This window comes from Scomber japonicus, chromosome 21 (genome assembly GCF_027409825.1).
Source record: "Scomber japonicus isolate fScoJap1 chromosome 21, fScoJap1.pri, whole genome shotgun sequence".
NCBI classification, from domain to species: domain Eukaryota; kingdom Metazoa; phylum Chordata; class Actinopteri; order Scombriformes; family Scombridae; genus Scomber; species Scomber japonicus.
The window spans coordinates 2,581,319-2,591,471 of record NC_070598.1 but is presented as its reverse complement, the minus strand read 5'-3'; the positions used below and the strand labels follow the sequence as shown (position 1 = coordinate 2,591,471).

At 38.9% G+C, this 10,153-nt stretch overlaps 2 protein-coding genes and 1 long non-coding RNA gene across 3 annotated transcripts; 2 read left to right on the top strand and 1 right to left on the bottom strand.

The window, feature by feature from the left end:
- The first annotated feature begins 1,582 nt into the window (after positions 1 to 1,582).
- LOC128382187 (uncharacterized) lies at positions 1,583 to 2,058 on the top strand. The gene is made up of 3 exons (XR_008323692.1): positions 1,583 to 1,675; positions 1,814 to 1,907; positions 1,999 to 2,058. It is a non-coding gene; the product is annotated as an uncharacterized LOC128382187 (long non-coding RNA).
- A 2,229-nt stretch (positions 2,059 to 4,287) lies between these two features.
- On the bottom strand, positions 4,288 to 5,302 carry LOC128382785 (GTPase IMAP family member 7-like). Its single transcript, XM_053342792.1, has 3 exons — positions 5,241 to 5,302; positions 5,037 to 5,098; positions 4,288 to 4,865 (listed from the first exon to the last, which is right to left on the bottom strand). Exons 1-3 carry the CDS (start codon positions 5,300 to 5,302, stop codon positions 4,288 to 4,290), a joined length of 702 nt encoding a protein of 233 aa, XP_053198767.1.
- A 709-nt stretch (positions 5,303 to 6,011) lies between these two features.
- Positions 6,012 to 7,155, top strand: LOC128382783 (GTPase IMAP family member 4-like). The gene is made up of 2 exons (XM_053342791.1): positions 6,012 to 6,030; positions 6,392 to 7,155. Exons 1-2 carry the CDS (start codon positions 6,012 to 6,014, stop codon positions 7,153 to 7,155), a joined length of 783 nt encoding a protein of 260 aa, XP_053198766.1.
- The last annotated feature ends 2,998 nt before the right edge of the window (positions 7,156 to 10,153 follow it).

Genomic DNA, 10,153 nt, shown 5'->3' with positions numbered 1-10,153 from the left:
CAGACGAGATGCAAAACAAAAGAGACAAGGCTCGCTTAGTCATCGACACGGTGAGAAAGAAAGGTGAAGCTGCGAGTTCAGAGATGCTTAAGTTTCTCTGTAAGGTCGATCCTTTCCTCTGTGAACATCAACTAGTTTCAGTTCAGTTAGGGGCCCCCCCTTTTAGTAAAACTGCAACAATGACATTAGCATCTAATTTGACTCAGTGTCTGTTAAATGTAAGTAAAAGAGGATGATATATGTGAATCAGTCTATGTGTACAAAATCAATGAAGATATAACTGTAACTTTCTTACATCAAATATAAACTATAAACAAGGGGAGTTAAACAATAGAGTGTAGAGTCTGTTACATTTATGGGAGTTGTTGCCCTTATAAATATTTATGAACTTATTTATTTTAATTTGCACCTTCATCTGTTCTATGTTCGGGTTAGGGCTGCTATATGTGATCTAATGTTTTTATTTCTTTATATGAAATGTGAACATTTATATAATTATCATTGTTAAAGTGTAATATATTCCAACTCCAGCTTAAAAAAAACAATTGTTTGTGTTAGTTACTTACTTAGTTATGTTACTCATTGTCACAAGTGTCAGACTTAATACAAACAGGCCCCTGCTCACATTTTCATCCAGAGAAGTGAACTGAATACTTTTGTCGTGGTATAATGCTCTGACACAACATCTACTCCCTGGGTCTCATCAAAATGTGTGTCTGAACACTAAAAGCTGCATATTTACATTTGTTTATTGTGTAGACTGAAAAAGATGTCCAACATGTTTATGTCAAATAAAATACATTTATTTTACAAATATCATTATTGTTACTATTCTGTTTTTGTTTTTTACATTTCTTAATTCTTTTTTAATCCAAACTAGTAAATTGCAGCTTGCATAACAGGAAGTGGTAATAAAACTAACGTAGGAAAGAACTGGTATAAGTTAATATGTTTATCTTTGTAATAATTACAGCATGTAGGCTACATATGATGAATATATTTTATTCAGTAAACTTGCACATTTAAATTGAACAAATGTGAAAATATAAACAAAATGTAATAATTATCCAACAAATATAAATAATATAGAAAATTAAAAGTATAATAATAGATAACATATAAAAATTAGAACAAATAAGATGATGCAGGGAACCTATCCATGATCCTCCAACACAGCAGCTGGGGATGGCTAACCAGTGCCTACAGAAACATGCTGTAGTGTCCATAGATGAAATGTCTATAAGCAGCATAACGGTACTCCAGTTGTCATCCCCATATTTTAATCTGCACGATCCTGGTCACAGTATTTCCTCTCCTGGTCTGTAGGAATGTCCACACAGTTACTGTAAGTAGGCTACACCACGACACTCCTGGTACTCCAGTGAAAGGTGAGGCACAAAGGCTGTGTCCCAATCTGGTCCTAATTGCGAGGCTGCATCCTCGAAGTACGCATTTAGAGGCCGATTACGTCACAACGCCGCGCGAAGGCTGTCCCAATTCGAAGACTCCTTCAAATGCAGCCTTGAAATGCGGCCTTCTTTTCCCTCTTTTTGGAGGATGCATCGCTACTATCCTTCGCGGCCTCCCAGATCCCAAGATCCTTTGCGCGGCGCTGTTCAGTGCCGCGAAAACACAACAATGGCGACACCAACAGGTGAAGACTTTTCATTCAAGTGTAAGTATTGGTTTGTTTTATTTAATTATTTGTACTTATTACTACTTATACTTTTATACTTTTACTAATTACTTATATTTTATTACTTGACTTAAAAAAACATGTTTTACATTACATTTTGTTTTATTTTTGTTTTAGGGAGCAAGGAGCAAACCGAGCTCCTGATTAAACAAAGAGGGGAAAATGACCATCTATTCACGGGGGCCAAAAACTCCGCCACGGCGGGATGGAGGTAAGGCTGATGTCCATTTTTGTACATCTTTGCATCCCTGTGTTGATGTGATCTTGTGTTTACCTTTTCTCTTGCTTTCCTCTGTGTTTAGAGCAATACTGGAAAAGATTGGGCTGGAGGGGAAGGTCCAGCCCTACCAGGCCAAAAAAAATGGGACAATTTAAAAAAATATATATAAAGTAGGTAGCCTACAGGTTTGGATTAGTTTTACTGTTACTAAATACTTTTGCTGAAAATTGCTGACATGATTGATTTCCACTGCCTTAGGATTGCAAATATCCAGGGACAGGGGAGAGGGCCAGCGGCAAGCCCACTGCTGGCACTTGGCCGTGGTTTGTCCTCATGGATGAGGTACTGGGGCAGAGGCCATCTATTGCCCCCCCTGTCCTCATTGCCTCCATCCGTGAGGACACACCAGGGCCAAGTGCCGCAGTGGGTGAGCAGGAGAGTGAAGAGGAGGAGGAGGAGGAGGAGGAGGAGGACCAGCCAGGGCCCAGGAGGAAGAGGAGGAGGGAGGATGACCTCCTTGACCTCATAAAGGAGGACATGAGAAGGCAAAATGAGGCAGAGGAGAGGAGGGAGCAGGAGGGGAAAGACAGGATGGAGAGGCTCTTCTCTCTCCTGGAAAAAGTAATAGAAAAATAAATATACATCTATATAGATGTGTTTAATTTGATTTTATTTATGAACTGTGTTTATTTATGATTTTTCTTTATTTTTTATTTGATTGTGAAGATTTTGATGTTTTATGTTGTTATTAAATAAAAAATATTGTTCATTGTTACACGTCTATTCCATTTAGTATTTACAACTTCAGTACAATTTATAACAGGGTTGCATAAAGTGCTACTGTTCAGGAAGAACAAGGGATTAAATATTTTCTTTTATTATCAAGTGATGAAACATTTCACTATTTACAAAAATTACATCAGAAATAACTATTTACAGATTATTATAAGAAAATTATAAAAATTATGTACAATTATTATCAAAATAATTATTAAATACAATATACAATTCTTTCTATCAAGGAATGAAATATAACTACTACTAACATTTAACTATTTACAAATTTACATCAGAAACTATTTATAGATTTTTTATTATTTTATTATTCTTTCTCTTGTGTGTTTTCCTTCTTTCTTTCTTTCTTTCTTTCTTGTGTGTTTTCCTTCTTTCTTCTCCTGTCCTTTATTCTTCTCCTTTCTTCTCTCTTATAATTTTGTCAGCTTTTTCACCGTCTTTTCGGTCATGGCGTCTTTCTCGTCTTATGGGCGGGAACAGCTGGGGACGCATCTGGTGACGCAGCTGGTGACGCAACTGGTGACGCAACCAGGAAATGCCTCGAAGGCTAGACCGTCTCATTTAACAACGGTTGATGCAGCCTTCGGAGGTTCCTCAGAAGGCCGCGTACTTCGAGGATGCAGCATCGCAGTTGGGTCGGAATTGAGACACAGCCCATGTCTACACTGATGCATCATCGTGGCCTTGAAAATGAACCCTGGCTGAGTTCACCGGTGAGCTGCCTGTGCTTTCTTTTATACAGTCTATGCCTGTGCTCCCCCAAGATCATCCCTCGAAGAACTGTCTGTAAAAATAACACAGGAAAAACACATAAGGTTTCCTCAGTTATAAGTTTCATCATATTATGTTGGATATATGGTAAAATCAGTGCAGAAAATGAACTGTGGGCTGTCCAGCTTTTTCCAACATGTCTACAACAATCATTTTAATTAAACAAATTAAAATATATATGATACTGGTCCTATATGGTATTTATATAATCATTCAGTAGTGTAGCTGATGTTTACAATGATTCACGTTACACTGATAACACGTCAAATAGACTACAGTAATGTAAAGCACAGAGCTACTATCTAAAAATCATTGTGTGTTGTTAATACCGTGCAGGACAGATAGGAATATAATTAAATAACGATACAAACCTCAGTCGTGTCCCTCCGGTCCCTCTGGAGGGTTTCCAGCCTCCACTTCATCCCTTGCTGCCGGTGTTTGCTCTCCTCCCTGGCCCTGCCTGCAGCTGCACGTCCTCTACCCCTACCCGTCCCTCTTCCTCTCCCTCTAACCTCCGATACTTTACTCTGCAGACGGATAATAAAACGTGTATCCTGCCAGCGATATCACGCTATTAACAACACAAAACTTTACAATAACATTACCGTATGCTTTGTTTAGCATTATGTCGCTAAAGTTAAATAACTTCAAATAGCTTCTTGTCCCCGAAGGCACCGTAGCGTCAAAGAGTTTTTGGAAAGGGATGAGCGGCGGAGTGTTTACAGGGACCGCTAAAACAACATAAATTACACACTGTACCTTTAATTAAACTGCACAATACAAGGTACATGCACAGTTATTGTTTCTACCATGTTTTTAACACCCTGTTCACTGTCTGCATTAGCTCTGTTACTTGAGGTTGAAGTGAGGTTTTGTTCTGAAAAACAACACACCTCCCACCACACTGTTTAACTATGTTCTTGAGTTCAGGCTGGCAGTCCTGCACAAAATCCTCCAAGCTTAGGCCTGAACGCTGCAGATCTTCTCCACGAGTAAACAGGAGGATTGTTTGTTCTTTAGCTCTGGGACCAAAAGCTTCTTCAACCTTTCTCAGTATGTCTCTCTCACCATCTGTGAATCTGCCAACTTGTATCACAAGTAAGTAAACACAAGGATCTGACTGACAGAGCTGTTTGCACTGTGTCACATGATGGTACTTAACTGATGGTTTGATTTCATCATCAAAGATGTCTGGAGTATCAATGACACGCACACGTGTACCGTTTATCACAGTTTCTGCTGCCTGACACTTTGTGGTGAACGGCATTGAGCTGGTTTTTGACTCAAACTTTCTCTCTCCAAGGATTGTGTTTCCAGTCGCACTCTTTCCAGTCCCGTACATTCCCAGCAGAACAAGGTTCACTTTGTTGTCAGAGTGATTTTCTGCATTGGTTTGAAACAAAAAGATTAAGTTTGTTATAATAATTCACAACTGTTCAGACTAGGGCTGTCAGTCGATTAAAACAATCGAGAACAATACAAGTACTGCCTGCGCTATAAACCTCCTCTCAGTTATGATATCTGGTTGAATTTATTAACCATCACTACACATACCTTCCGCAAAGAAAGATTGTGGATTTTCCATCTCCATTTGAGTGTGTGGTTGTTCAGCAGACCTATAATACAGGGGCAGAATCATTGTTGAAGATTGGTTTGGACCCAGTTTATCTTTAGTGTAATAACGTGTTATAATAACAATAATAATACATTAAAATTTAGTATGTTAGGTCATCTACATCTTTAATCTTTCACCCTTACCTTTTGTTGAATAGCATGATATTTGTTGCCAGTTTTCTCGGGTAGTAGAATAAATCCGCCATGGTGTAGTAGTTGAGTGGGTAAGATTCTTCAGGTTTATATCTTAACAGCAGCACAACTATGAAGTCCCCTGGGGTTTTCCAGTTGTCTCATTCACTTTATCTATCTGCTGCACCTCCTCTCTTGAAACACCATCCTACACCACCAACAAACACATGTCAGGGTTTCATTGTGAAAAAAATAACTTTCCTGTGTCCTCATTTGACTAGTACAAGTTTGGGGCAAATGTGACCTCATATATATAACTTTCATATGTCTCAATTTTCACAGGATAGGAGATATTAGTGTTTTCTTCAAAAGAAATTCAGTCCCCTGGACGGCAGTTGAAAGAAAACCTAACACAATAGAGTTTTATATAAATACAATAAAAACATTTTATGTGTTGAAATTTCCTTTGATTATCTAAAAGACTGTGCTGTTTCATATAAGTACAGTCCATTTGTTTTACTTAAACAAAGCAATCAGAATATTAACAACAATCATGCTGTATAGAAAGTTATCATGGTCAAACTTACTGTCAGACATGGTCCTCAGATCCAGAGCAGTACAGTATAGGAGACAAGCTGTGTGTTATCTGCAGGAATCACTGGTCTACACCTGTTTATATAGACCTGCAAATATTGTGGGGCGTGTCAACTGTGAAGCTACAGTATAAATAAACAATATCTTGAACAAATATTAAACATTCATTGACAACAGTGCTGAGAAAAGATGGCTTCAATTCCTGCAGGTGACATTTCAAGCAATTATTTTATTTAATCTATTCTATTAACTGTGTGGTTAGTGTGAATGGTAAATGGACTGTACTTATATATCACTTTTCCTTATTATTCCTTATTATCCTATCATAATGACCACTCAAAGCGCTTTTACATTACACATGTCTCATTCACACATTCATACACATTCATACACTGATGGCAGGAGCTACCACGCAGGGTGCCAACCTGCTCATCAGGGGGAAACTAACCAATCATACACATTCATACACTGTTGGCACAGCAACGGGAGCAATTTGGGGTTAAGTGTGGTTTGATTCACTAAATCATTTATACATAGAGCTAAAGAGAAGTTCTGATTTTTTTTTTCAGGTCCTAATCTGAGAATTGTGACGATTGGAAAAACTGGTGTGGGAAAGAGTGCTACTGGAAACACCATCCTGGGAGAGAAGCGCTTCAGATCCCGTCCCTGGTCTGAGTCAGTGACTCAGTTCTGTGAAAAACACGTGTTACGCTGGGATGACAGAGAAGTTACTGTAGTAGACACACCAGGGATCCTGGAGACTTCAAAATCTCCAGAGCTCATCAGAGAAGAAATTGTGAAATGTGTTAAACTCTCAAGTCCTGGTCCTCATGTGTTCCTGCTGGTCATCACAGTTGGTCGATTCACCACTGAAGAGAAAAACTCAGTGGAAGCCCTGCAAGAGCTGTTTGGTTCAAATGCAAACCAGTACATGATTGTGTTGTTTACCCGTGGTGATGAACTCGGAGACATAACCATACAAGAGTATGTACGTGATGGCAGCCCAGGCCTCCAACGAGTCATCCAGAGATGTGGAAGCAGGTTCCACATCTTTGACAACACCAACAGTGACAGAAACCAAGTGGTGGAGCTGATCAAGAAGATCGATGACATGGTTGCTGGAAATGGTGGGGCACACTACACAGATGCCATGTATCAAGAAGTTCAGGCTGTCGCAAAAGAACAAAATGTGAACCCAGACAACTTAGGCAATAACATGTTTACATTTATGGATGCATTGTTGGCACGTGTTAATCAGTTCCTCAGAATACTTAACGGACTGACTACTGCAGTGGGTACAGTGTATGGGATGTGGAACCAGAATCACATCTAATCAATAATCAATGAAACCAGGACAGCTTCTGAAGGCTGTGTTAATTGAAGATTTTTAAAATTACAAAGAAAAACATATTATATTGTAAATAATATGATCATGAAGCAGACAAGAATGAAATAAATGAAGAGGCTACAGTGTGCATGTTTTTGTGGGGCGTGTAATATATATATAGACTGTATATGTGGTTTGGTGCTTGAGAATTATATTGTAACTTGAAATTTTATATGCTTGCATGCATTAAGTCTGGAATAGCTTAAAATATAATAAAAACTGAAAGTGAAATAACATTTTCTGATGCTGAAGGGTTTATTGTAAATCACAGACTGATCACCTCACAACATTTTACTTTACAGGAATGAAGAATAAGAACAATACATCTGCACTTAAAGTCTTCAATCGTAATTATTTAACAAAAAAACCCAAAACAAAACAAAATTAGTCAACTTTGTAAATGATCATTAAGTACTGAAAATATTTAAGTAGGACTAATATGGCACAAGAGAAAAATATATCATTAGCATAGCAGCATGGTTTATAGAATCATGGTTTATGGAAGCTCTGAAGGACTGATTGTTATGTGAAGGTCACTGTGTATTAAGAGATCAGAGACTTTATGGCATCATGGCACACACTGCTTATCCAGACAAAACTCCACAGAATGAATCTAACGTTAAAACTGATCTGAACAGGGACGTGCACATGATTATAGAGAGGCAGGGGCTCAAAGTCAGAAAAGGGCAGCATGTGCATGCTGATTTTTTTTCTCGGTCCTTTACACAATATGGAAATTAATGTAAAATTAAAAAATAAAGTGCTGATAGAAAGCTAACTACTTAGCTGTGTGTCCTGTAGGTGAAAGTGATATGAAATTGCCATTTATTTTGTGTCAACAAATGATTGTCAACATGAGTAATAATACAGCTTATATCCCCAGAATGCTGAAATTACTATATTATTATTATTATTATTATTATTGTTATTATTATTATTTTGTTAGCCCACACAGTAGTAGCAAAGTCACAATAAACTTTATATCTAAACCTCGGAGCTGTACTTCAGACCTGTAGTGAAGGAAATATGATCTGTCGTAAACACGGTGCATTCTATTTTGAAAATTAACCCGGTGTTTTATTTTGTATTTTGTACACGATTTCCTGTCCCGCACGATCTGCTCTGTGCTGTGCTGATAGATGCGTCGTGCTCCGACGTCCAGCAAAGATAGAAGCTGACACATTGACTAAAATAGAGCGTTTTTCTGAAATATGACCCATATTTAAACACGTTGAATAAGTGGACGGAGACTAGTTAAACCATAACTCACAGGTTCAAGTTGCTCCACTGTCACGTCTCCTCAGTTATCCCCCCCTTTCTCTCCCTCTTTCTCTCTCTCTGGCGGCTCTGTGACCGAGCGGAGCCGCAACGGATACACACAACAACCCCGTATTACAAGAAATGGGTATAGTCTTTGTACCGCCGTTTTTTTTTTGTTTTTTTTTTTACATCCCTAACAGGAATTTATTAATGTTATTTAAAACACACACACACACACACACACACACACACACCAGGCCTGGCCTGGACTGGGACAAAAATTCAGCCCTGGACTTTTTGGTCCAGACCGGCCCACTACAATCCATGCTCAGATACTGTGCCAACTCACGTTGATGTACATTTAAACACACAAGCCCTTAATAACAGTAGTATACTGAACAATATCCCTTATATTCTGGAGACTTGAATAGGCTTAAATTTTAACTGTTATAATGTGTAATATGTAAAGCATCATAGGCTACATATGTGTTATGTTGTTAGATCAATGTCCTTCATGAACAAATTGGACTGTGGGCACAAAGAAATTGTGAAAGAAAGACATGTTGACACTTAAAACACTTTAACTCTGGTGACCTGATTTGAAGGAAGTCATTATAGGTAGAAATTATCAAAAATTGTGAAAATAGCAGATCTACATGCTCAAACCACATTACAACATGTGAGTTGTAAGCTTGCAGATTTGCAATTATTTGGCATCCTTTGATGAAAATAGTGGTTAAGTGGTTAATAAAAGCAACTAATCAATTAATCAGTATAGTATATGAATATGGTTATTGTTTTCCAATACTTTAGATAACTAGATTTAGGCCTAGTTGTAACACACCACACTATGCAGAGTTTGCTGTTTATGTTAAGTAAAGTTACTGTCTATGAACTTCATAGACAGTTCAGTAACCGTTCTGAACATGTAATGAGTGTTAATACACACCATGCTGCAGGCACACACCTTCTGAAGACTGTATCATCACTTCCACATGGTGGAGTCTTCCTCACCCTGCTCCTGCACCACCATGACAGCGGGAGCCTCACTTGACTCATTGTCCGACACCTGCTGCTGAGAGGGACCCACTCCTGAAGCCGCTCCGGCCACGCTGGCCCCCGCAGCAAACATTTCTGAAATGTTTTTGCTCGTAGCAGCGTCGGTTGCTAGAGCTTTTCTTTTTTTATCTCTTCGTTTTTCCGTTCCGTCTTTTCGCTTTTTAGCCGCATTGTCCATTTTGTTGTAGTAGTATCTCTCACTACCTCTCATCTGATTGCTTGTTATCAAAGGTGATTGGACGTTTTGGGGGGGGGGGGGGGGGTCAAGGACCAGCGTGGGTGGGACTCCTGGCCCTCTGTAGCCTATCATAGGGCCACTGGGCCATGGTATTCTTTAGACAGACAAGCCAATGGGCCTCTAATGTGTCTGCAGGCTGCAGCGGAGCTCTGTGGGCCGGTGCATGTCTCTGCCCCTGGGCCGGGAGAGTAACCATGGCAAGGCGCAGCAAAAACTAAATAAACAAATAAAAAAAATTAAAAAAACGGCAGCCACCGGCCCATTATTGACCGGCCCACCGGGAAAAGTTCCGGTACTCCCTATGGCCAATCCACCCCTGTTTAATGGTAATAAACTAATAATAATAATAATAATAATAACCTAAATAATTAATAATATGGATCATAC

Bases quoted from the DNA above. Each gene is read 5' to 3' on its own strand.
- LOC128382785 (XM_053342792.1), bottom strand. From the start codon at position 5,302: ATGGCGGATTTATTCTACTACCCGAGAAAACTGGCAACAAATATCATG. The intron at 5,099-5,240 runs GTAAGGGTGAAA...CCTGTATTATAG, and splicing joins ATCATGCTATTCAACAAAAG to GTCTGCTGAACAACCACACA. The intron at 4,866-5,036 runs GTATGTGTAGTG...AAACCAATGCAG, and splicing joins ACAATCTTTCTTTGCGGAAG to AAAATCACTCTGACAACAAA.